Raw genomic sequence first — 27,744 nt, forward strand, 5'->3', positions numbered from 1 at the left:
TGCATTTTTATCAAGACCTTCTTGCTGACTCTTGCATGAAGATGTGCCTGCTGCTTAAATCAGGTAAGGTGTTCATAGACTTCACTCATTTTAAGTGCAGGTAGGTTAAAATTTTCCCTTGTAGGTTCTCTTGGTGATTGTAAGTTTGACTTATGTGATATATGGCTTTACCAGAGCTTGGATTTGGAAATTCCTGTAGTATTTTGAGAAGCAAAGAATGAATTAACACATCAAATACTTTTTTTCCCTTGCAGATAACAGCAGCGAAAAAGTTAGTATCAACAGCACTGGACTTGAATTATGGTCATTTTTCCTGTTGGAATAACCAGCATGTATTCTTGTTTTGCAAAATTATAGCTCTTACAGAGTTTTATATTTAAATTTTGCAAAACAGCTTCAGCTTTTCTTAGTGTAGTAGATTATTTTGTCTGCATTGGACATGATGTGATTTTGCTTTTCACTGTACTACATTTTGCAGCTTATTTTTATTCTACAAAATGTTTGTGTGGTGTTTGCGTATTCTTGGTGCTTTTATGGTTCATTGGTGTTGGTAATACAACTAGTAAATGGTGAAATACAGTATAAAAATAACATTGCTTTGAGAACGGTAGAATGAAGGGCTGGATTCTGAATTCATACAGGAAAAATAAAACTAGCATCCGTATACTGTGATTTTTGCATATCAGGATGTTAAATGATTAAGGTTTTATTGGCCTTTCCCCCCTTGCCTCAAGGCTGAGTTAAGGGAGAGCCTGTCTCATTGGATTTTCCTTTGTCTCTGGCACCACCTTGTTGCCTCAGTAAGTAATTACTAGTAGACTCTTAAACCTTAAAGAGGGGACCAGTAGGATTCACAAGAGAAGTCAGCAGGATTTTTCCTTTATACCACTTTCAACAAATGTGAAAGACTACTTATTTCACTGAGGTAGTTGCTAGAATGCAGTAAACTGCATGTAAATAATTACATTTTCATGTATTCCACACCTTTAACTACTGTTTTAATTTTTAGATTTTATTTTTTGCTATTAACTCTTTAGATGCTTTACTTAATTTTTCTATGTACTTTTTGTTCTCCATCCTGGACATACCACTGTCTTTGTTTCTGTACCTCTCTCTCTGATGGGAACTTTGATGTGTGATACATGTACCTCAGTAATGCTGTGTTTCAATTAAATTCAGTGTCTTGATATAATTTTGTATCATATCTTCCACATTCTTTCAAGTATTAAATATTCTTGTAAGTATTTACTAATGCATTCCATTGAATGGAACTAATTCTTACTTGTTAACAGTTAACTTGTTAACAGTTAACATAATTTTCACTCATATTTTCCACCTTTCTTCACCAGAAGTAGTTTGGACATTAAAAGTACAGAGAGGAAGTAGTAGCAAAAATAAAAGGGACTTTTAACATTCTGTTGAGTTTTTGGTTTAAAAACTTTTGGTTTTTAATAATTATTGGAAGTTTTATGTTTTAGGAGCTAGTTTTGCGCAGCTTTTCTCCTGTAAATTATGTAAAAGTAAATGTACACTTAGAGGGTCTTAAAGATGAATACTTTGGAATAACAAATGTAGAATTTAGGAGTAACTTATATAGTTTGAGTCTTCTGTTCCCTTTCCTAAACTGATCAGTGCCATTACATGTTATTTGTATCACTTACTGGAACCAAAGCTTTAAAATCCTGTATTCTTGCAAGTCTGCTAGTGCAGGGAGAGATAATAGCATGTAGATTACTGTAGGGAAAATTGCCAGGTGAAACAATCACCCTACTTTATTGTCCTTCAAAGAGGGTATCTCCTTATTGTGCTCATTATGCTTTCAAATGGCCTGGTTCTGATCCAGGCTTTGCCAAGTGTAAAAGACTTGGTGTGTACTGTGTGACCCTTGCACATGCACACAGCTGTGCTTTGCCTCTTGTGAGCCAAGGGGCACCTGATCTGAACAAGGTAGACTACCCTGCTATACCAAGGCAAACTCCCTCTCATCCTAAGGAAATCCCTGTGAGTTTAAGTGTGGGAGTTCTGTGGTTTTAGTGGTAGAATGAGAATATCACTATTAATTGGATTTTAATTCCCCTTTCTCTCAAAACTAATTCAATAAAATAATTAACTGCACTTCTGTTTCACCTTTCTGACTTTATTTCATGTTTTCTTTTTCTCCTTTTCCTGTTTATGGTGGAAAACTTTCTCTTGCTGTCTTACTCTGTCATCACCAAGGAAAAACCCACCAAAACGGTAAAAGTTTAAACATGTAAATGTCTCAATAATACTGTCTTTTACTGTTTCAAATGTTCCATCAGCGAAACATATTTCAGTCGGCATGGAGTGATTATAAAGCTGTGTTTGGTTCAGAGAACTAAATCTGTGTTCAGGCAGGCCTGAACTGCTGCACTTCTGCCTTTAAACGCAGAAGCTGCCTTTAAACGCTGTGAAAAGTCACAGTTCTGCCCGTGTCTTTGTAGCTACCCAAACCCAGGTGGTCTCTCAAACTTTTCGCTCACTGCTGTCTCTTCTGCTTGACGCAGCCCCCCACGGAAGCACATCGTGGATACCTACACGGAGTTTTACCACACCCCCACCCACAGCGATGCCAGCAAGAAGCGCCTGATTGAAGACACGGAAGACTGGCATCCCCGGACAGGCACCACCCAGTCCCGCTCCTTCCGCATCCTCGCCCAAATCACGGGCACCGATCATAGTGAGTGGCTTGGTTTAAAATGAAATAGAAGTTAATGGTCTTGGACAGATAAGTGTTTAAAAGCTGGGGGTGAGGGGAGGTATTAAAAGGAAAATATTATTGTAAAACTCCTGCGATCGCTAAATAGCTCAGGATAGATACATTACTGGACACTATTCCTGATTAAGTTGAATTAATACATTCTAGGTAAATCTTAAAATTTCCACTTCTACTCCTAAAGATGTTGACAGATATGTATTTGTTGTTTCTTTTCCCCCCTGTATTATCAAAATGGCAACATTCCTGTTCAAATTTTATGCTTAAAAAAATTAAGTGTTTTCTGGCATGTAGAAAGTCTTTGTCAGGCATACAAAAGTATGTGAAATGCAATGATTTAACCAATCAGAAACACAAATCCATAGTTCCTCAGTTAATCCCCAGGTTATGTTTCCATCCTCTCCTTATGCTAGTGTGATTACATGCATTGGTGGACTGGAACAGGTGATGTGGAGAAGGTCATTCCCAGTCATATAATTTTATTGTAGAACTTCAATTTCATGTTATGCTGTCAGCTATAATTCACTGGATGAGATTTGTGATTATTTCATTATGCTGCTTTTCATAGTTAATGCTGTAATAAAGAGGGCATTGAGGAAATTGGACCCCTTCTCTGGGGGCAGATTTTATTAAATCCACTGTCTCTAGAAACCAGTGATAACATGTCCCCAGATACAGATTCTTGTCCATGTGTGATAAATAGTCTGAATTTGGACAGTTTTCTGATTGTTTTGTTCTAGCACTGTATTGTGCTAGTCTATTAACAGATCATTGTCTATGTTCCATTCTCTTCATTGGTCCTTGTAAAGGCAGAGTATGGACCTGAACATCAAATAACATGTTATCCAGTACAGATGAATTTATCATGTTTACAAATGCTGTAAAAAATAACTGCAACTAGATTTGCCAGTCTTTAAATCAGGGCTGGGAATTTACATTATTCCTTGTGCAGACCTCTAGAACCTTGATGGGTTATAGCCTAACTGCAAACAGATGCTTGGATTATCACCTGATATAAACCCACTGGATGTTTGTCCAAAAGAAATGCCTCCCAACTTCCATTCATCTTCACCTTCTCAAATCACCTTTCTTGACACCAGCATGGAGAGAGGGCCAAGGGAAAGGGCAGAGACCAGCAGAGCCACTTTTCAGCAATTCTACTATGAAAGGGGCTCTTGAAGTTTTAGACATAACTCATGTTCATTGAGGCATATTTAGAATCAAAGAGTCCTAACAAGTGTTGTTGTAATTTCCTGTGGTGAATGTATTGGTACAGGAGAGAATCTCAGTGTGGTGGTACAGTGTATTTAGTGCCTTAGAAAATAAAAATTTTCTGTTTTCTTTCAGTGAAAGAACCAGAAAATGAAGCTGCAAAGAAGACTAAGTGAGTTGATGTTTTACATTTTTATTACTTTAATACTTTGCATGTCTTAATTCTTAACTTGTAGTGTTTGGTGCATTTGTGTGACATCTCGATGTTTTTAAAATATTGCTTCTTTTTTGCCTTTTACTTCAGCATGTAAAAACCAAGATCTTTTTCTCCAGAGACAAACCTTTTTAAATCTGTTGGTGCAGTCCAGTAGTAAAGTTTGTGCAGGAGTTTGTGCAGAGATTTTCTGTAAGCTTGGACTGATTTGGTTGTCTGTATGAGGTCAGCTTGTTGATGTGTTTTCCTTTTCCTGAGTCTAACCAGGCGTTTTTGATTTGCGAGTGTTCATCAGATTGCAAGGCATAGCTGGAAAGTACTGTCGTTCTGGACTGCAAATGCGGCTCACCTGTCTCCTTGCTTTGGAATAAGTGTTATTCAAAATGAGCACCAATCAGCGGCTAAATCTAATCGTTCTTAAAGTCGATGAGACTTTGACTAACACTGGATCCAACTTTTTGACAGAGAGGAAAACAAAGTGATAGGAATAGTGCATGGAGTTTGCATGCTCACTTGTGAAACTGCTTGAGACAATCTTTCTTTCTTTCTTATTTTTCTTCTATCACTTCTTTCCACAGGGAAAAGGTTCACAGCCACGTCATTAGCCCCAAATATACAAAATTACGTGACTGGCACCATGAAGTCTCAGCACGTGTTCTTAATGTCCAGTGATCTTACCCAAGTTGCAAAAGCAAAACACAAACACTTCCTTCTTTTCTTCTTTTCCATCTGCTTTGCAAAAAAAAAAAAAAAAGAGAGAAAAAAGAAAACTTATTTCACTAGCCTTTCTGCGAGAGAAATTCTAGCCTTTTCTATACTTTTCTAACACTTTCCTACTGACGTGTAAAAAATGGGATGAAAATGTTTTTGTGCTAATCATTAGTTGACAAAAAAATACATATTTTAAACAGAACAACTTGGGTGGCTGAATCTTCCAACATGGGGGAGGAGATGGCTGTTTCAGTTATTTTTTTTTTTTTTTTTTTTTTTTGCCTGAAAGGAGTCATTTGCATTGCTGAGTTTCAGTTACTGTAGGCTGTTAGAAAGCAGAAAATTTTGAACAAAAGAATAAGAAATTGTATTACCTTGATTTTGGGGCTGGGGGAAGAAGATGAAGAGGAACTGTATGCACTTATTTCAAGCTGTCATACTTACCAGGACAATTATTTTGGGTTTGACTAGCAGGTCAATTTTAGAGTGGTTGTAAATGTTTTACAAAGTACAGCAAGAAGACAGACTGCTTTTAAGCAAAGAAAAAATAAATTAAAAAAATATATTCCAATGTTGTGAATTGAAGTGAAAGCTCAATATAAGGATTCTGCTGCTTAGACTAGTAATATATTCATGTTTTGGAAAACTTAAAAAAAAGAATAATTGAGCAGAATGTTGCTGTGTACCTGTAAGAGCTTCAACACAAGATAAGACAGTAGTATTTATTTATTATAGAGTGAAGCTTATAGGCTTTCTTGTGTTCATAAAAACTTCACAGCCCTATGGTTCTCCTGTAAAATAATGTATTATAGTAGCTACACATTCATTTATTTATGCATTCTGAAGCTTGAAGAGTATTTTAATAAAAGTTGCTTTTATCTTAGCTCTGTCTGTTTTTCTTTTGAGTCTTTTGGACTCCTTGGATAGTCTTCTCATGCATGGAGCTGAAATTTCGTTGCACCTTCACAGGTTATAGGAAGAGAAACAATTAAATCCCTGCTGCATACTAGAAATAATCTGAATTGTGTAAAACTATCACAGGATTAGAGTTCCTGATCATGTTAAAAATGGGGTATGTGTTTGTGTTGTCAAAATCAACACGAGATTTGCAGAAATCAATAAAATTATTGACCCATTTGGGGGGCTACAGGAGTAATTCTTCTTCTAAATAAAACTCTCTTTTGACTTTTGCAGCGTTTATTGAACCGGCTAATGTTTCAGACCTCAAAGGTGAATTGTAAAGCATATATAAAAGCCCAGTCTTTCATAATTGCTCAGTGAGAACCATTGCAATCGGTTTGGTGTTTATGCAGCTGACCTACACGGTCTTCTGTTGGAATTAGTCGTGTGAACAGATGCTTCTGCAGACTTGGGGGGATTGTTTTTTTCTTGCACAACTTGGGAACTTGAAAGGAGTAGAGACCTTTGGAAGCATATTAAGCCTGTGTTTCCTTTTCAGAGGGTTTATGCTGCTATGCAGTACAGCAGTAGCTTATGGTATTTGTCATTTTATCTTTAGGAAAAGACAAACAGAAAATGGAGACTTCAGGTAATAGCCAAGTTATCTAACACTAACAGTCACCAATGTGGATGCCTAACAATGCACAGCATAAAGTACAACTAGATTTGCCCTGGTAATGATGGAGCAAGGGATACCACATCTTACACACCTTTTGGGTTAACTCCTTAGGGACAGTGGGAGAAAATATTCACTTTAATAATTTCACTAAAGACTGTTTTGATGAGAAGTGCCCATCAGTTTGATTTCTGTCCTCCCCTTCATCACATAACTTGATAGTGAGTACTGTGTTACTAAACCCAAGTGTGTTACTGAGTGCACTTACACCACAATATAATCATTTGATAGAATACTACATATTAAAGTAGGAATGTGAAGTAGTGTATAAAATTGTTTTGCTGGGTTTCTATAGTTTCTTTTTGAATGGAAAGACAGGTGGGAGTTTTAGAGAACATCAATGCAATGAAAACTATGAAAGGTAATCACTTAAACTCTCTGTAAAGGTTTCTTCTTAAAGGCAGAATGGTTTGACCTTCAAGTATTTCTATGTTTTGGGGATGTCTCTAGGTAACGAGAATATTTTCATGTCATTATTAAACTTACCATTATGTTTATCTGTCTCACCAGCTCTTATCCCTCGAAGGGTGAATTGCTTTAGGGAGAAATAGAAGAAAAACCCTCCCTAAATAATCCAAAGAATAGAAACCTCTGATAAAGTCTGTCTTTTGAAGATATAGGAGTAGTTTGAGAAAGGCTACTAAAATTATTAGTTTTCTATAAATTCATAATAAAAAAAAAACACTAGTTCCAAAAATGAATGGTGAAATTAATTTCATTTACTGCTTTAAAGATGTCTTTTCTTCACCCGATATCCCCATGCACAACAGTTACCGGTGTTAAATTTTGGACTTTTTGTTACTGTTTCCAAAACAATGGGCCACTTTTTCATTTGCATGTGAATAGCATGCCCTAGCTCATGTCTGTTTCCCAGCATACATCTGATCTTTGAAAAAATATTCTGAATGGTTTTTGATATAAATGAATAAGCTTAAATTTTAGAAATCTCCTAGCAGTATGAATATGATAATGAAATTGAAACTTCTCTTTCATCAGTAATCTACAGAAAAATATCCCAATTTAGTAATATTCAGCTTTTCAGGCAGGCATTGTCCAAGAGAGATTTTCTGTGTGGTTTTTTATTATTGTTTATTTTTAAACTGTAAACTACTAGGGATTTTTGTGCGGATAAAATAGATTTTTCTCTTCAGAGAAAAGCTTGAAGGACAAGAATTAGAAAGCCCTCACTGAAATGTGTAAATTGCAGCTTTTAAACCAGTTACTTAAAACTTAGAAAGGCAGTGTCTGGCCTTTGTATAAAGTTTATTTACGTGTTTTAGTAACTAATTAGTTCTATTTCTGCAGCACCGTATTTCCAAATTTGTTTTACATATTCACTTTTAGCCATCTCCTTTTGAGCAACCAGGTATAGATTTAGTTTTGGCTTTAAACCATAGAGTCAATTCATTGTCCTGAGTGAAGATGTGTCTGGATTTTCCAGATTTGTAGTCTAGTTAATCCATAGTAGCTGGAAAATATTTGTCCTACTCTTGGTCAGTCCTGAAACAACCTGCATAAATCATGTATTTATTTTTTTCTCCCCTATGTCATAAATATATGTAAAGCATACATGCAGATCTACCTGCTGGAGCAGGAGCCCAGGATAGCTGTATTAATTTGAATAAAAACTCCATAGCTACCCTGACTTTGGAGATGCCACCTACACCAGAATTTCCATCCACGCTTTTACCACCTACAAGGTCTGCTCCCTGGTCATTCCTAAGTGTTCAATAATTTTCAGCACTTAAGGGTCCCTACTTGATTAAGATAATTGATTCTGCATGCTAATATAAGAAAAAAAAACCACGGCAGCAATACCTGCCCCTGTGGCTAATTCAGTCTGTTCAAAACTTGTTGCTGTGATTGCTCTCTACATTGTAGTTTATTTTATTTTTGTGTATTACAGTGATATGTCTGATAGATGCTTTTCTTCCAGTAGAGAGCTTTAAGACAACATTTTCTAGATTTGGGTTTTTTTTCCTATCGCAACTGAATAAAAGAAAGGATATGAAAAATATTGAGAAACATATAGTTTAACCTTCACAAAACTAACACCCCAAGAAAGTTGTAGCAAAAAGCATATAAAGCTGTAAAATACTACTTGGCTTTCTGAGTTTAAAAGCAGCAGGACACTCTCAACCTTCACTGAAAGCATGATACTTCCTAAGTGTGTTTTGCATCATTTTATCCCCCTAATTGTATTTTACTGAAAACTCCATGGTCTTTTTGGTGGGTTTTTTGGTTGGTTGGTTTTTGGGGTTTGGGTTTTGTTTTTTTTTGTTTTTTTTTTTTTTTTTTTTTTCAATATGCTAACACTTTCATGCACAGTGTTTCCTGTTCTGCCTACTATTTTAATGTGGATTAAAAAATCTCTTTTTCTGTGTGTCTTCACTTGGTTTTATTTGTCTGACTGGAGTGAAAACAGTACTAAACCAGAACCTGCAGCTGGTCTTTTGCCAATAGCAGATTCCTGCCCTGGCAGTATCCCCTCTCCCAGACTTTCTGAACATATTGCCACAGCAGCTCCTGGGAGGTAAATTATTCATGGCGGGGGGGTGTGGGGGGGTGTGGGGGTGTTGTTGATTCAGTTAACAATCTATCTATATGTTCTAGCCTGGATTTGTCTGTCTTGGAGGAAAGACAGTTGTTTGTCGTTCACTTAAAATAAACTTCATTAATCTGCTGTGACTAGGGATTTTCCTGGAAATAGTAGGAGGGGGAAGAAGAAAAATTAAATGAAGCTGAGGAAATTCATGAACAGTCTTATGGTTACCAGTTACAGTAAGACACAATATTTAGTGTGTGTACATTGTTGGGGGGTACCCACCCTATCACTTGGATGGAGTAGCTTTTCAGTGGTCTGAACAACTTAAAAGTGAATATGAATTTAAAAATAGAAAAATGTGGATTATTAATTTCATAACACTGTGATGTGCTATGATGCAATCAAAGAAACTACAGGATTACCTGTAAAATTTCCTGTCACTGGCCTTGGATAGCTTTACTGATGCTTACCTTGGCAAGATTGGTGGTGGTTTGGAGGTCATCTATGAATACTAGACAGTGACAGTAATTTGGAGGGTTATGATGCTCTTATTGAAGGTCAATAACATTTTCTGGTGGTTTGTGTTTCATTGTGCAGGAGTGGTTTTTAGTTTCAGATAGCTAGTGTTCATTAAACGTGCACAAGAACAAAGTTATAAACTGAAACAAAGCTGTTCCTTTAAAAATGAGAATTAAATTAACAATGCCTGGTCCTGCCAGGCCCCTAGACAGAAATTCATGCTTTTGTAAAGCATACAAGAATATACTATTGCCTACACCTGTGTGGCTTTCTGCAATTAGAAAACTAATACTAAGATTTGGAATTGACAGTCTCACCTTTAAAGCAGTAGTCTCAATTAGCTGAGAGGTGAGGAGAAACCTGACATCAAAATAAAAGTCTGTTTGGTCATCTTTTGAAGACTTTTTTGTTGTCTGGGAGAAGCAGGTACCTCCATGAGCTAACATGACAGTGGGCAGGAAGGGATAGTGGGTGATGCTGGTGTGGGTACCTTCATGGTAACCTTTGGTTTGAACCAATACAGTAAAGAAGATTTGGTTGTGATATCTCAGCAGCACGTTCTCTCAAATCACCAAAGATGAAAAATACACGCAGAAGATGTATGGCAATACTCCTGGTGAGGATTTTTATTTTAGCAGGAAACCCGGGGTGAAAAGGACAGGGGAAAAATTACTGCTTCAATAATTGATTTTCGTGCCTACCAATGAAACTCTAGTGTGATTACATCCACTTGCGCCATTGCTGAAAGTATTCAAGACCAGGTTGGATGCAACTCTGATCAACCTGGTTTAGTGAAAGATGTCTCTGCCAGCAACAAGGAGGTTGGAATTAGATAATCTTTAAGATCCCTTCCAACCCAGATCATTCTATGATTCTGCTGAGCTGCAGGGATGCCTTGCAGATACCACAACAACTGTAGTGTTCTGAGCACCAAGGAGTCTTTTCTAAATCCTAGCTCTGCATCTGAGTCCAGGAAAAGGAAATTTAAAACTTCTCTCACTCAAGACCTGTGGCTCTAAATTTATTACTTGGCAAAATTAACCTAACCAGAGAGCAACTTCAAAATGAGAAATCAGAAAGGACAGATATGTTCATGGTGGTTCAGGACAAGAGCCAAAGTATTTATACAAATAGTCAAAAAAATAGATTATAAGAATTTTCTGCTCAAGAAGGGCAGAAATTTGAGCAGAGCTGTAGAGGAAAGTATTTAGCATTGAGTGTGGGAAGGAGAACATAAATTATTTGATAAAGCTGTGTAGTCTTGATTCTCTCCTGAAATGAGACAAGCAACTATATTCGATGTTAATGTTTTGTTACTGAGCTGATGTCACTGCTTTTATAACACTCTTTTGGGTGGGAAATACATCAAATCTGATCTCCAAACCCCCTTTTTTACAAAATGGCAGCTATTGGAAATCTGTATGGAGCAACTGGTGAATGCCATGTCAGGCACTCGGGTCAGTAGACTTTGTCTTGCCACTGAAGCCTTGCATTTGTTGTCAGTGACTGGCATAGGTCCTTATTTTCCTAATGGGCTCCATCTTTCCTTGGCTGAAGCTCTGTGATTTGTGCCACCCACTACTAAACCACCAAGAAGGAGAAAGCTTGCTGTGAAATGTATGAAGGATCTGGATTTGATTACTATATTAAAGTTAGGTTCACTGCTTATAAGGCAGACCTCATAATGCTTTTTTATTGTAATTTTAGTTCTTTATTAAAAGCCTTAACTAGTAGCATGGCAATATAGCCAACTGCTATAATTTGTAGTGTATTATTAGTCTATTTCATATATGCAGTGTCCTCCTCTAAGTTTAGCAGTAAAATATTTAAGAGCAATTACAGCCTTTCCAGAAAGCTGCAAAAAGTCATCTTAAAAGGTAATCCTGGCAACCTTAGACCATGTAAACCACAGAATCTGGCACTTCCTGAGAAAACACATAGCTAATGTAAAGCAGATGCAATGCTAGCAGGTCTTTAGATTGCTTTTTTATATACATGCTTTTTACAGTCTTACAGACTTACTTTCATATTTTCTTTTAATGCAATTACGCCTGATTTAAATACAAAGACATAGTACTAGATAGTAGGTACTGATGTTGATTTTTGTTGTGTACTTTCTGACAAGTGGACAACCAAGAATATTCTCTGCAGAAATCTCCAAGAGTAATTTCTTAGTCCTTTTCTAGCTACTGCCAAATCAAGTGAAAAATGGAAACACAACGAGTTTGTATTCAATAAGACTTAGAGTCAGCTTGTTCTCCCTTTGGAGGATATACCATGTGTTACTTATCACCCTTGTCCTCATCTTCTTCAAGACCCTTTTTAAGACTTGCAAAATTTCATATTGATGCTGTGTAAAGTTTTGGAGAGCTTGAGGTCAACTCCAGGAAAGGGTAGAATCTGCGCATACACCTGTTTTGTCGTGAATTGTTAACTGCTGCTGTAGTCTCTTCAACTCAGACAGGTCTCCTTTTTGACAGGTTTGACACTTCTGCATCAGTTTTCCTAAACAACTTCCCTCAGTTGTAGTCATCATGGAAAAGGGAGTTTGCAAAGACAGAAGTTGCTCATTTAATTGGCAAATTAGCATCAGGCTGGGGAGAAGAGGAGGTCTAAGGGTGACCAAACTAAAACTGTCAGGTCTTTAACGGTTGTTTTGGTTTGATGACAAGCAAGAGGAAGTAAAATATGGGGAGAAATCTTACTTTCTTGAGAATGCTGCTTGTCCTTCTGCTTCCTTTTATTTCGTAGAACTTTTGTTTGAGAACCTTTTGGAAGTCTTGCCCAAGTGTACCCCTCATCTCCATTCAATTTTTCAGATTTTAAATACCAGCAGCCAAGTAGCCACAATGCCTAAAGTGTTATCTACTTACACTAGGTAGAGTTTCTAATATACAACTTGCTGTTGTTCAAGTTTGCTGTCTTTTGAGTAAGTACTTTAAACTACCCAAATAGTTTGGTTTTGTGGTTAAACAAGTGCTCAAACTTCAGCTGTGAAAATGCCCCCAAAATTAGTTTTGTCTGATTCCTAGGGAATGAGTATTTGCTTCGCAGGAAAGAAGAAAAAAAAGCCCTCACCTGCTACTCACTTATTCTTCTTACAAAAGATGCAAAACACCGGGTAGAAAGAGTTGTCAATTGCTGGTTTGTATTTTTAATCAAATGAGAGATTTCTTCTCCATATTTCATCTCACTATAACTACTTGTGAAATTAACATCAACCAGGAAAATAGCTGTGGAGTTGCCTGCTCCAGGCGCAGCAAGCTTTTTGCCAGCTGATGAAGCACCTCATCTCCCCATGAAGTGTGCTGTGGCCACGCAGACTGCTGAGTGCCCCCTGCCTGCTGACCCAGTGGGGTGGCCGCCTTCTGCAGCCCCATGTTTGGAAACGGTCCTCGGGCTGCCTCCTGCTCTTGCCAGGTACATCCGAGCCCACCTGTGTTAGGAAGGCACGATCAGAAACTGTAATTGTACATACAGTGAAGCACAGAATAGTTTGGTTTGAAGAGACTGTTAAGATCATCTGGCTCCAACACCCCGTGCCGTGGGCAGGGACACTTTCCACTGGACCATGTTGCTCAGATTCCCATCCAACCTGGCCTTGAACATTTCCAGGGTTGAGGCGTCCACAGCTTCTCTGGGCAACCTGTTCCAGTGTCTCACCATCCTCACAAGGATTGCTTCCTAATATCTAATTTAAATCTCTCCTCTTTTAGTTAAAGTCATACAGTTTCATCTGATTTTTTGATGATGATGCTGTCATGATGGAGCAGCTTACAGGTGTCTCTTGACCTGCTGACGATTTACATAATAATTAGAAATTCAAGTAGCTTTTAGGCAAAAGTTAGAAAAATAATTTAAAAATTAAAGCAGGCCTTCGATGGAGGAGGAAAAGCAGTCACGGGTAGAAGGACTGTGTTGGCAAAAGTTGGTGATATGAGGAGAATATATAGTGTCCAAGTGTGGAAGAAGGTTTTTGGGGTAAGGCACAGTGTGCATAATGCATGGTGCTTTGATATTCCACATCTTATTCACCAGACTTTGCTACAGAGTGTGTGTTTTTAAATTGTCAAATAGCCTGAAGTTTTTGGAGGAGAATACAGGCATTAACTTGTGCAGTGATGGGACATACCAGTAGTGAAAGAAAGTGCTTCCCTCCATAATGAACACTACAGGGTATTAAATCATATCTGGTTTTTGGGGTCTTGTTTTGTTTTGTGTTTTTGGGGGGGGGTTGAGTGGGGGGTTTTTTGTTTTTTTTTTATGGATAAGGAGGGCGTTTAAAAAAATCCTTAAATTAATTCCACCTGAGCTTTAGTTAGCATTGCCAGAGGTGTAATAAGTGTTTGATTAACAACTTTTCTTCTCTTGCTGCTTTTGGGCAGGCATGAAGCATCTTTACCTACTTGCGAAGCAAATTCTTTCAATAAAATCTCAAGCTTTCAATCTAAATCGTCTATAAGTCATACAAGGTAAATATTTTAAGGTATATCTACAGAAGACACTAGGTGTAAGCAAGGTATTCAGGCACTGGTTTTGCATTTAAATCTGAAAAGTGATATATAGTTATGTAAGTGTTCGGAGTGTTCCGTTGATTTCTGTAGTTATTTTAAAAAACATTCAGCAATTCAGTGGATAATCTTGAAATTTTAAAATAAAAACCTGAATTACAGATTCACTAGTGTAGAACTTACCTTGAAGCCAGTCTAGTGCCAGTCTAGTTTTTTCAGATTTTTTTTTGTCTGTTTACATTCATTTCCACCCATATAATAAGTAGGGAAAATGAAAAGGGGGTGAGGGGCATGCTGAATTTGATAAAGGTGGCTAAAAATGGATCTGATGAAGCTATATCAGCAAATATTCCCAAGTTTTCTATGTTTACTGTTTATTATGAAAAAGAGGAGAAGATAAATTATCTTCAAGGCTCATTCTGTCCACACCAGGGAGACTCATGTGGATCCACGTGAAGTGTGCTGGGGCCTGGTTCAGTGGGAATGACCCAGGGTTGCAAGGCGGGGTCTAGGATGTGGAATTTGAAGGCTGACGGATGCTAAATGCTCATGTAGTGGAGGGAAGGTTTTACTTGTGGTTGAAATCAAAATTGCTGTTTTCTATATTAGTATTCAAGTGGCTAATACATTGCCTCACATCTCTGTGAGCTGGAAACCTACAATCACGTAACTTTCCAGTGATTAATGTGGTCTGATATTGTACTGTGTCTCTGTCAATCTTCCCGCTTTCTCTGTTTTCTCCTTTGTTGGCTTAAAGCTTCTGTGCTACAAAAGTACTGCAGGAAAATCCCTCGAGAAGTCTGCCGATCCTTGGACCCACTCCTCTCTCAGTTCTTTCTCCTTTCAAGCAGAGATCAAAAATTAAGAGTGTGGCTGCTGCTACTGTGTCTGCTGCTCTTGCTGTCCGGGCCAGGTAGACATAAACTTTAAAAGGAATGTTTTTTAGCTTGGCTTAAGAAAGTTCAAGTTCACACAAGAATAACTGGTCCCTGGCAAGGTTGTGAAATCAGCTCTTTCACACTAGTGTGGTGGGCAAGTCATTAGAATATGTCCAAGGCTCCCATGCCCTGTTTTTAGCTTACCTCCAGACTGTCACTCTGAGCCTTGGTGAGTAATTCTACCATTCTATTCCTCATGACGCCTGTTTTACAGTTCAGTTAGTAAATTAACTGTAAATAACATTTGTGTTGCATGGGTGACAAAGAATAATCTGTATTGTCGAGGAACTTTTCAATGCTTGAAAACAACTTTCTGAGTTCCATCTAAGTCTTTACTGTATTGCTTTTTATAAAGGCTTACTTAAGAGTAAAAATTTTGACAAGTTTTTCAATCATCTATTCATATCAGTAAAATATTTTTGATTGTGCAATAACGTGTACATTTATGTTTTAAATTACATAGATATCCTAATGTACTAATAAATTATGTACATTATAAAGCAAACACAAACACAGAAAATTAAAAAAGATAAGAAAAAGATTAAATAAACACTATTTCCCAATTACTTTTTATTTTACTTTATCAATGGTAAAAAAAAAAAAGTAAATTCTTCTCACACTCTAGTGGGTTGTCTTGTGCATCTCCTGAAGTGTGCAACGTCCACTTTGTGGACTTGTTGTTTAGGCATAATTCCTACATCATTTATCCTTGGCTTTTCTTAAGGGTTTTGGGGTTCCCAATGGTCCCAGCCAACTCGAACTTTGTGTGGTCACCTAGCTTGTTTGTGGGGTCTTTTTAAACACTTGCTAGACTCTCCGAACCTGGTGTCTACCACTCGCTCTTGGATGCCCTGCTCACCACACCTGTCGCTAAGCCTCCTCTGCAGGCTACTGGACCCTCCAGGAAGTCCCTAAGTGCTCTGGAGTTGCCAAAGAGCAAGAGGTATTGTCCGAGTGTGGTGCACGGTTGGCACTTAGGACTCACAAGAAACCAGCTTCTCTTTCAAAGCATGTTTCTGTTGTCTGCACACTTGAAGCAGCATGCCTATTCTGGTCTTTGACATGAGGTCACCAACCCCAAATCCTACTGATTTCACCCCTTTGCAGAACTAAGCTCCACCCTGGTCCTGCTGATGGTTTTTGTGCAAGTCCACCGTAGTAAGTGAAGGTTTCCTCACCATCATCTAGTGCCCTTCTAGTATGCATGGTGCTGTTTGTGTTGTGTTGTGAACCTCCAAGGGAGGCACCATCACTCCAAATAGCCAGCTGGAGAAGAAACAAGATATTCTGGCTTAAAACATCTATCCAGGTGAATTATTTGCAACGTTTCCTTGAGTGAGTAAGCAGCGTGTTGGGCTGCAAGGGTGCTCCAGGAACAAAGAGCTGCTATTTTTCAAAACTCACTTGTAATGAATAAAATCAAACAACTGGTATGCAGTCCAACAAATCACTATTTCAAAAATTGTTTTCTGTCTAGGGCCTTTGTTCCAGAGCTGATTCTGTTCAGTGCACAGGACTGTTTGTTCTCATTTCCTGACCGCAGCTACATTAACTCTTGCTTAAGTGGGAAGCTGCAGAGGCAGAAGTCTATTTGGTTATTTTACAGGGCAGTATGTATTAAATTGTGCTAAGGAGGAAATAATTTGTGGGGTTTTATTTGCATTTTCACTAGAGTTAGACTCTTCTAGAGATAAGGCCCAATTATAAGTAGAGCTGAGATCCACTTGATGTAGAATCTTCTTCTGAGTAACAAGAATTAGTTCTTTCCTCCTGTTTATGGATTCCGAGGTGACCTCAGTCACTAGGAAAGGCTAAAGTATCCCTAACCTTGGGGAGGGGAAATAGAAGTTTATTAGGCACAAACAGTCTTAAGTTGTATCAAAATTTCTAATGTTGTGGTATATCTACTTCAGAAAGAACAAAAAGGAATATTAACAGAATTGTAGTGATATATCACAACTTTGAATACTAATTTTATTTTTGCCACTGAATGATACCTACTAGAAAACCTTTCTATGTACTCATTAAAAGAGAAAACCTCTCCAGGAGTTCTGATACCTGTTTGTGCACTACAGGTGAAGCCCAGGCTGTGCTGCCAGCAAGACTTTGTTCTTTAGCTGTAGTGTTTATTTGGTGATGTGCCAGGGAACCAGAAGGTATACTGGGAGTACAGAGACCATATAAGCCTTCTTAAAAGACCATATCAATATTGGATCCAGGTTGAATTGCTTGAAATAAACAAACATGGATTATTAGGGGATTTTAAAGGTAATTTTTAAATGTGTGAAAAATGAATTTTCTCTTAAGCCATTGCAATAGCCAGGTTACCCTGGTTCATAATGTCATAAAGGAAGGATATAATTTTCAGGCTGTTAGGGACACCCCAAATAAGTTATGACCTGAAATTTGGGAAATGTGATGTAGCAGTACGGTTAGTCCAGAGAACGTTATTCATAAACTGCATTTTCTTAAAAGGATTTTTCCCAAAATAGCTGGTATTGATCTGGGGATGTCATACAACATATGAGGGTAATTATTTCTGGTTTCCATATTCTCATCCTTATTCCCAAGCTGCCAGCACCGGTAAGGAAGAAGAGGTTACCAGTAGATGGAGCCAAAGAAATGAAGCTTTGTGCTGTCTCGTCCTAGTAAATAAAGGAGGACGGCCTTTATCGTATGGCTTGAGAAACATGTATGAAAAGGACATGAAAGAAGATAAATGTAGTGTCAGTGAATTTCTCATTGAATTTCAACAAAGATGAAGCAACACTAATCAATTATGTCAGAAAAAAATAATAGATTTGAGAGAAATATACCCGTTAAGTGTGAGAAACTAGGTATTAAAATGTCTTTGCATTACAATCCATCTAATTACATATGTACACAAATGTAATGCGAAACGTTATTTTAAATGGCAGCTCACTTCTTCTCACAATTAAAGAGTTGATAAAGAAGGAGAGCTGAAATCTAATGTCCCATATACTCATCAATAGATGAGTATGTAGTAGACTGTCTTGTTCAAAGAAAAAGTTGGCTTAACCAAGAAAGCCAAGTAAATAAACTGCTTTGGAGTTTGTATTTTTTGGCTCTATGTGTAAGTTCCATGAAAAGGTAATGAATCTATTTTACCAAGGTGGCTTGGGCTTCTTTGCATTGTCTCTGGGGAAAAACTCAAGAAGATTATAACTATAACAAAAACTGTGTGTTGATTTTGTTCTGCAGTAAGGTTGCTCCAGAAATATTTCCCTTTTATCACTCTCACTTCACCATCTGCTCCAAAAAGCTGTCTATCTTAAACTGCTCTGTACTGGGTAGCTGCCAGAGAACTTGACCTTTTTCTGACTTAGTAACTGACCTGAAATTGTGCTGAACATCCACACATTTTCTTCCCCACCAGACTCCTCAGTAATGGCCTTTTTTGGATTTATAACAACCATGCAATCTTTCACTAAGCTAAGTGTTTCATCCTGATGGCAATAGAGATAACCTTAAGTTTATGGAGCTTTTGTGTTTTTTAACAAACAACACATATGCAGGAAAGGAAATGATGGATGTAATATCTTTCATGTCTAAGAATTGGAGCTCTTATTTTACTGCCTTAAAAATAATTGCAAAGCAGAAGCACTGTGAAATTTTGGGAAATGCCAGCAAGAATGAGTGTTGACATGGCTTTTGTTTTTGACATGACTTTTGGTTTATCTTCCTGATACTATGTCACATACAATTACTTTAGAAAAAGGATAGTTTGGCCGTGTGAAATGAGCACTGGTGTTAACTGAGAGAAACTTATTCTCAAAGACACTTTGAGTTGTTTCTGTTAGAGCACTGCTTACAGAAGGGTTACATACTTCCTCCCTGTAACTTGATATGGAAATAACCTCCACCCAGATGAATTTCTCTGCTCTTTGTTTCTCTATTTTGCGTTTCTTCTTTCTTGCATGTTACTGGAGCGCTGCTAGGTTAGCATGAAAAGGAAACTCTGACTGAGACCATGGATTTGTAGTAGGGGTGGGAACACTGGTCAGCACCAGTGTTTGTCATCTTCTATTTCTCTATTGTTACACCAGAAAACCCTTGCAAAAAAGACATTTGTATTTCCCCTGTTCATAGAGTTTTGTCATAATTCTCATACCTACCTTTTTCTGGTATCCTGTATATAGGCACAACTATCATGTATTTTAATACTGGACAAAATACATCATGTGATTTGTATGACTTAAGCAGCAAAGCTTAAATATTGTACTGCAAAGCTTTGGAGGAACATTTGTGCAACAGTTTACTTACAGGGTTTTTATGGCAGACAAGTCATCCTTTCCTTACTTTGAAGGTGCAAAGTTTCATTAATACAAATGTTTTTGAAAAGTTTGTATTAAAAAAGTCCTTTTTTATTTTTTCCCTCTTTAGTGCTATGCAAAACATTGTGTATATAATTTATAAGGCATTTGTTCAGGTTTCTGGAGTATGCTCGTTGTCTGCTTGGGGTTAACAGAGAACCATCAGGCAGCAATATGTAGTGCAAGGGAAGTCTTATTTTTGTTAAACCATTTTGGCTTTAGAAGACATAAAGCAAAATCAAGGCTATCATATTGTACTTGGTTGTACCAGAAACCATTTTTTTCCCCTTTTTTTTGGTTGTGTGTGTCTTGGTTTTGTTTTTCTCTTGAACCTGCTTGGGAGAGAAGCTTGAGTTAGCTTTTCTAAAGTTTGTTGAAGAAATTCTGGGTGGCATTATATAGGAGTTTCAATAGAAGGATGGAGGTAGGTTTAGGCATCTATAGCCACAGATCATGAGTTTTTCTTTTCCGTTTTTTTTTCTCTTTCCTTTTTTTTCTTTTTCGGGGCAAGAGTGGGGGGATGGAGAGGCATAGCATCAAAACCTCTAAAGACATTCAGAAGGATTTTCCAGTGCAAATTTCTTAAAATATTCTGAAATGTGTTCAGCCTGGTCTCTGAAAAGCTGGTGCTTATTTCATGGGTGATCTGGACCCACGTCCTCCCACACAGGAGGAGGAATTATTACTTTTTCTAGAGGTTTTTTTTTTTGCCAGTTTCCACAATGTTTTTGTTGATCAGGAGAGGGTAAGTCTAGGGAGCCTTTTGTGGACTCAGGATAAAGTTTGCACTGGCACTGGAACCCTATGTGTTTCCCCAGGCTTCAGACTGGCTCCCCAGAAAGTTGTGTTTTCCATATATGTACTCACTCTGATAGAAAAAGGCTGCACTGTGTGATAGGAGTTGTTCTCCATGGAACAACAGTGTCTGTTATGTGCAAGCTAGCATATGTAAAAGATAGAGAGGCATCTTTGGCTTGCTCCTTTGCCATGAATCTTTCTGGGACTGTTTTTGCAATCTGTTTCCCTTGCAACTCACTTCCAGAATTATTTTGACTAATCTTCCTATAGCTTGTTAATCAAACTTCTCATAGGTTTTCAGGATGCAAGACTGAGTCTATCAGACTCATGTTTCACCATTCCTTCATTCTTGCACTGCTAAAACTCCTTGCCCAAAGCTTGACAGCAGAGCATTCCCATCTTGCAGGGATGTGACTCTTGGCTGCATTAGTTTTCATCATGGAAAACTTTCACATTTGCTGTAAGTATTCATCAGCTGGAGAAGGAGTTGTTCAGAGTTATGAAACAGAGTTAAAATGTTAATACTAGAGACAGAAGGTAGGTGTGTCATTAATAATAGTACAAGTGTTCTGATATCAAAATGTTCTTGACCTGAGCCTGACCAATGAGTGTCAGCTGGAAAGTCTGAGAAAGTACTCACATGGAACTTGGTAAATACATAAGGTTTATCATTCCTCCCTCAGTTTCCTAGTAATGGTACTGAAAAGCAGATGGGAGCTCTCTTCCATAACCTGTTAATGTCCTTGAATTTCAGTACATATTTTTGTCTCTTCAAATCATGTAGTTTCTAGATAGTGAAACTTGGGTCATCATTTTACAATATCCTAGTGAGTTACAAAATATTAGTGGAGCTAATTGTGGGTATTGTACAGCCACTTTGTAGAAGGTAAGTGTGCTTCTGAAAAGATCCATCGCTATATTTATAAAGATGGATACAAATAATTGGAATTTGAGTGTTTCTTAGTGTAGAAGAACATAAAGGAAAATGTTGAGGAATTAATTTTGCAGCATGAATTTGAAGTTGAGCATTTCAAAGGTTGAACCTCTCATGAGGGAAACTCTGCTGAAGGAGCAGCATGTCTTTGAAAGGAAGACAAAGATGGATATATCTTTCTACAGAGAACACTGCATGTGCACTCTCAGGCAACTGTGATTGGAGGCTGTAATTCAAGAAATATGGTGGCGGCCTGAGTTTATTCAACTCTTGCTTGAAAGAACCAGACACAGGGTACAAAGGATGTCCAGACCTATCAGAAGTTTTGCCCTGAGGCCAGCATGATCCTCTCTGTCAGAATAATGGCTTCAAGATTTTCCCTTGAGAAGCTTTTTGTCAAAATAGGCTCCTGGCACATAAGCTGCCAGAGGTGATAAAAAAAATCACAGGTAGTTTATACCTGGGTTTATAGTTGTCTTTTAGTTTGGGGTCATTAGGATTTCACTGAATTTCTAAATGGAGTGTCTCCAATAATCTGTTGCTTCGGGAGATCCGTATATGGGCCATTCACTTAAGAGTTGGACTCAATGATCCTTGTGGATCCTTTCCAACTCAGAATATACTATGAACTAGCATGCCACATCATTCACAAGCCTTAGAAATAAACCACAAAAATAGCAATAGTGAGTTTCCAATCAGCATTACAATCAACCTTGTGGACATGTGGTCAGTCTGCTTCCTCACCACCTTCTACCTGCAGGGTACTCTTTTTGTTTGTCTTACATCTATTTTTACTTGTCAAGGAGCCTCTTCTGTACAAGACAGCTGCTGACTCAGCAGGATTTCCTTTTTTATGATAGATGATTTGTATTATTTATGATTTATGTGTTCCAGACAAAGGCAGTAAAGAGGTGCTAGACTGAAAAAGCGATCTGACAAGCAGTGATGAGTTTCTTGGATGGAGAAGGAGGAAACTTTCTTTTTTTAGCACCAGCAGTGTTAATGAGGAATTCTTAAAGTTGCAGTGGGGCTCTGGCCTGCAATGGGTTTGATGGGTTATGTGTCAAATATACTTAACAGTACAGAAGGACATTTCTGTAACTATGAAATTGCAGACTAATTTTTTTCATAGTGGAAGCCAATCCCAAACTACCTTGTCATCTTTGACTACTGAGCTGATACTTCACATCAGAGGATGTTTCCCCATCCTTTTTCTTTCAGTCTGCAATAGCACTTTTATGCAGTGTATCTCCACTGCCTCAAAATCTGCCGTAATAAAGAATTGTATCCTAGGCCTTTAAGAAGACTGATGTGTACTTTCAGGGCCTCCATTTGCACTATACAAATGTCTTTACATAATTTTCAGCATCTGAACGTAACAAAATGCAGGGTCTCACTTTGTGCGTCACTGGGCTTGTGCACACTTTGGATAGAAAATCCATCAGTGTAAGTTCAACACAGATACCTCTGGTACCAAAAACCTACAATCACAATAGCTGTTACTCATTAAACTGAGCATTCAGATATATTCTCTAAACTGTGAACAATATTTTTTATCCCTTGCCCAGAAGAAGATTCGAAATACATGAATTATTTACCCTGTAAATCTAGAGACAAAAAAAGAGTCAAGGTTATGAACTTGTGTTTTGGCCTCATGTTGTGTTCAAGTTCTTGCATGTTCTACGGGCAAGGCCATATTGTACATGTGCAGCACTTGTAAAGTAAAAATAGGTCATGGATTTTTACTTTATGAACTTGGCACAATCTATGATTCTGTGAATGACCCCAGTGAAATATGCATAGCGCACGTGTGCTGTAAATTTCTTTTCCTTCAATAGAGGAAAGAATACAAGGCTTCTAGTGTGTTAACTGATGGGTTTTCAAATTGTGCAAAATATGTATTTGGAATGGTTTGGGCTGTATTTTGCAACATTGTTGAGTTAATTTCCTGTTTTTGTGGTCCTTTTAGTTTGCAAATGACCTTCATTAGCAATTATTCCTCTACTTTGAATATTTAAAATGAAAATATTTTTTTTCAGCTTCCCAAAAGCAAGTGAGAAATGAAAAATTTTCCTGTTGGCAGCATAATTAGTGGCTACTTACACTCTACATGAATTGTGATTAAGTGCAGTTTTCATCATGTGTGTTTTTAAAGAGCTAAAAGAGTTCTGCTAACCCTTAAAATATAAAAGCGACTGTAAACTACTCTAAAGAGACAACATAAAATATTGTGCATGCTGTTTAATGAATAAAGAAACTTACAACTCTTTTGAAATATTTAATTGTTTGGGGCAGCACTGGCCTATAGAACAATATTGCATTTAATTCAGTCACTTTTAGATTGATGATTTTTATTAAGATGTACAAGTATAATCTGCCTATATGAGTATTTGCCTAGTTTCCAAGGGGGAAAAAAAAAGGTATTGAAAATGTGTGAGTGTACTAAATTTACAGCAAGGGTTCTACTTTAACTTTTATCATGTTGACGTTTACTTATTTTAAATGGAAATCGTGAAGGGATTTAGTTGACTATATTGACTTCTGGCAGACATTACTCAAGTGTCAAGTGTCCAGTTGTTAAAAAACAGTTTGTTGGTGATGACAGAGCAGTGGGTGCTGCTTTGTTGCAGCAGGGTGAGGGAATATCTCTCCACATCTCCATTTCACAAATTCTCTTGTTCTAGCAAGAGGCATGTTATTTATTCTTCCCTCATTTCTGAACAGTGATTCCCTGGAAGCCACCCAGCCCGCTGCTTTTACGACCCCCGCAGCAAGGAGCGTGCCTGCTTGCCAGGACAACGCGGATGCAAGACCTGCTCCCGCCAACACCACATCTGCTGCAGCCCTCAAGCCAGTGGGACCCCTGGGTTCTGCCAAGGGCTGGCAGCCTCCAAGCCAAGCAGGTAACTTTCAAAGAGGCTTTTTCTTGTTTGCTTAAAGACCTCTGGATAGCTCAGGAAAACACTTCACCTTGGGTGTAAAAATAACAGGCTTCAAATAGCCATTTGTGGGTTTTGAGTACAGGCCAGTTTGCTTACAAAGAGGATAAGAAAAACCAATGTAACTATTTTAGTAAACCAATAACCCTTGTAAGTAGCCTCATAGATGTAATTGGTTTCACAAACAAGCAAAATCAGATGTCTCTGACCTCTATTGAAAGCATTTATACCAATCAGTTATATATATATGCACCTCACAGCTTCAACTTGGTGCTTCCAGTGTGACTGTAAATTCAACCATATTCCATGCTGTTTCAGGGTTGGGAATATCAACAGACGTGTTTTCCAAGCAATCTTTTCAGAAGTAGAAGTTAATTTAAAAAAAAAGATAAAAGAAAAAAGACTAAAACATTAGAGTGTTTACGTATTTGACGTCTGTAGGTTTTATTTGAACAGGGTGCCAGATTATTGCATCAGTTTGTGTTACAGAGATTTGTGTAAGGGTTCTTGCAAGGGCAATTTACATAGGTACTACTTTTGAATGTAGCTTGGTGATTCTTACCCTTTTAAACCCACACCAGAAAGTCTTATGTCTGGAAAGCGTGCTGTTTTCTTTATGAACACTCCTATGTTATAAACATATCTGCATTAAGACGTGTAACTATGTTTTTGTAATGTTACATGAAGTAGTAATCTTTTAGTCTGAATCACTCTTTGGTGGTGAACTAAACTTGAGTAGTAATTTCCAAGGATCTGGGAAATCTGTATTACTAATTAAGCTTTAACTTCAGATTTTTCTTGCTAATATGAGATGAATAGTCTTGATTCTCTTTCTGACAGGATCTAATATGCTAAACAGCTCTATTTGTTTGTTTGCTTTTGTTCTACTGTTAAGGATTTTCCCCCTTTAAAGGTATATCCAATCCTGAAAAGAAACTACAGAGCTCCCGGCATAAAAATAAAGCAAAAACATAGGGTGTTAATGCTGAGTGTTTTATAATGGCTTTGGTACTTCTGGCTAAATTACTGTTGTGGTTGGTAAAAAAATAGATGTGTTTTGGTTGGGACATGCAGTTCTGCTAGCCAGCCTCAAGATGGCAATGTACTGTCATTGCTGTACTTCCCTGTCAAATAGCAAGTCTATTTTTAAGGGCAAGGTAAAGAATTTTTTAATTTAATATTTAAATTTAGATCACTTTAATTCTAGCATTGTTTAACTTCTTTGAGTTAGCTATCGTTATAGGGGTAAAAACCCCAAAGAAAACAACAACAAGAGCCCCAACTCTTTTTGAAGTTGCATTTTTGGTAGTGTGTGTGCGTAAGACAAATGTTTGTGGGAATATGATAGTCCTGCATTTTTGTTAAGTCACTGATTGTGCTCCGTGTTTGACATAACTTTGTCTCACCAAGTGATGAATTATTTTACCTGCACAGAAATCACTTATCAGCTTGGGGTTTTGGTAGTACTACACCCATTTTCAGTATATTGGTAGGCGTTTCACTGCTAAATCCTGCTAGCATACTGTAGTATTAATAGTAGTCAGTTGTTTGAAACAGACTTTTTTTGTTTTTAAGACGTACACAAGAAAGAGAAAGATTTAAAGGGACTAATTAAACTGTGCTTGATTCCATACTACTTTGAAAATCTATGTCCATGCTCTTGGATAATGTGAAAAACTGTTTTTTTACATTAGAGATACCAAGTAAGTAAATGAGGGGGAAAGCCAGACAGAGAATTTTTATGTTCCAAAATAACTTACAGAAAGTTTAGGAAAGTCATATCGATAGAGAAGCTGGTGGAAGGAAATGGTCATGAGGATCTCAGCTTTATGCTGTCTTGCTGTAGGGTCCTGAGATGCACTGCTTAATTTCTGAAGAAACAAAGTTGTTATCTCTCCCTGAAAATATTGGGGGAACCAGAAATAAAAACCGTAGGAGAAACAGGCATTGAAAACATTGAAAAAATTTTAGACAAAAAACCACCTTGATTTCAAGTTGAAGTCTGCCTTACGAAATAATTAGAAGGAAGATATAATCTTACGTAAATGTATATTATATATGCTATTAGTAGCAGAAGTATATTGGGAGTATAGTTTTGTAGCTCTGATACCACTCACCCTTCTAATGAATACTGTATATAATATCAAGTTGTTTCCTAGCAAAGCAAGCGTGTCACAGGATTTTGTTGGTGTCTGGGGAAGCTGTAAGCTGCTGATTGATTGTGTGGCATGAATATTACCAGTGATTTCATTAAGTTGTCTGACTACACAGATGTGTCATTTGGTAGACAGCATCTTTTTGATTATTAGCTGGAATCTCCCTTTCTTGGATAGGCCATCAGAGAATCCCCCTTTTCTGTTGGTTTTTTTTTGGGTTTTTTAGGGGTTTTTTCTATTAAAAGTAGTGTGGTGCTTTATTTTATTTTTTTTTTTTTTGCTACTATGAAAGTAAGAGAGGTTTTATTCTTCTTTGGAACAAATTCTTGATATTACAGGATTCCTAGTGGTTTGGTAGAGGAAATGAGGGATGGCTGCTTCATGCATTACTTTAAGGCTTGAGTAAGAAGCTGGATAAGCAGGATAAAAGCCTGGCTTGACAAATGAACAAAGCAAGCCTGATCTCTGGCACACTGGGTGCACAAGGAGTTGAGCAGGTGGGGCAGGCACACAGTGCAGGGGTGGTATCTGCCTGTACAGTGATTTCCAAATAACGCATTTGCTATCAGCCTCTCTTATCTGTGTTGTTGATTTTTTTCTGTTGTTGCAATAAGTAAAATTGTGGCTGTTGCTGTGTGTTAAGTGTACAGAATAGAATTTATAATAGTTCTCACTTCATTTTTTTCAAGCTATGAAGCTCTACTCACCCACCAAAAGCAGAAGGTTTTTACAAGATTATATTAAATTACAAAAAAGAAATTACCCAGAGCATCCTAGCTACATTGCAATGAGTTATTCTACTCGTTGATAACTACTCTACACTTATGTAACATTGATCACTACCCCCAAGGAACCCCAAAGCATTTTCTAGTCCTGGGCAAGGATACGTTGCTTGCACAGGAATGGCTTTCACTCGCCGCTGCCATGCAGTCACTTTTTGGGTGAAACATAACAGCTGCTTGTCAGCATGCTTTAACACTCACGGCATCTTGAAAGGAAGTGAATAGCACCGAGGCTAATTGAAACTGCCGGGATAATTTAAGAAAGTATAATTGCCCAGCAAACACAGCTACACAAGTTGGAGTTAAGTCCACGAGACGAATTGTTGTCATGGAAAGAAGTGTAGCAGGATCTGTGATGGTCAGAAGAGGTCAGGACTTGCAGTGTTACATTTCTCACATGAAATTGCCTTCTCTTTCCTGACATTTTCAAAATGCTGTCGTTGGAGGATGGACTGCTGGGGCAGTGGGGACGAGAGAGACTGTGTGCCGGGCACAGCACTGCCAGCACTGCATCCTGCCTTCCAGTACAGGTGCTGTGCAGGCAGCTTGCTTGCTGGGGTCCGGTGGGATGGCAGGGGTCCCATGGGGAGCTGTTACAGCTGGTGGCCAGAAAGGCTGATTTGCTTCTTGGAAAGGAGGGTTTCATTGTAATTGATGCCCTTCATTCCTCCTAGGCTTCGCAGTTGAGTTACGAGGATGGGATGGGGAAGGTTTGCGATAGAAGTGTTCAAAGCTTACATTTTAAGTGACCGTTTACTGACATGTGACAGTTTCCTTATTC

At 37.9% G+C, this 27,744-nt stretch overlaps 1 protein-coding gene across 7 annotated transcripts in view; it reads left to right on the forward strand.

The window, feature by feature from the left end:
• Positions 1-27,744, forward strand: part of PDLIM5 (PDZ and LIM domain 5) — a 125,720-nt gene that overhangs the window by 74,467 nt on the left and 23,509 nt on the right. For 2 of the 7 annotated variants that reach the window (XM_027731735.2, XM_039382632.1), the window contains exons 6-9: positions 2,218-2,235; positions 2,526-2,698; positions 4,082-4,118; positions 23,811-23,989. In XM_027731735.2, the coding sequence (XP_027587536.1) occupies positions 2,218-2,235; positions 2,526-2,698; positions 4,082-4,118; positions 23,811-23,989 (407 nt within the window). Of the gene's footprint in view, positions 1-2,217; positions 2,236-2,525; positions 2,699-4,081; positions 4,119-4,738; positions 5,865-23,810; positions 23,990-27,744 lie in introns of those variants that run through there. The other 5 variants (XM_039382627.1, XM_039382636.1, XM_039382646.1 and 2 more) reach the window with 4 other exon arrangements.

The sequence above is a fragment of the Pipra filicauda genome, unplaced genomic scaffold (genome assembly GCF_003945595.2).
Source record: "Pipra filicauda isolate LSUMZ 115617 unplaced genomic scaffold, ASM394559v2 scaffold111_size4109106_pilon, whole genome shotgun sequence".
Taxonomy (NCBI): Eukaryota; Metazoa; Chordata; class Aves; order Passeriformes; family Pipridae; genus Pipra; species Pipra filicauda.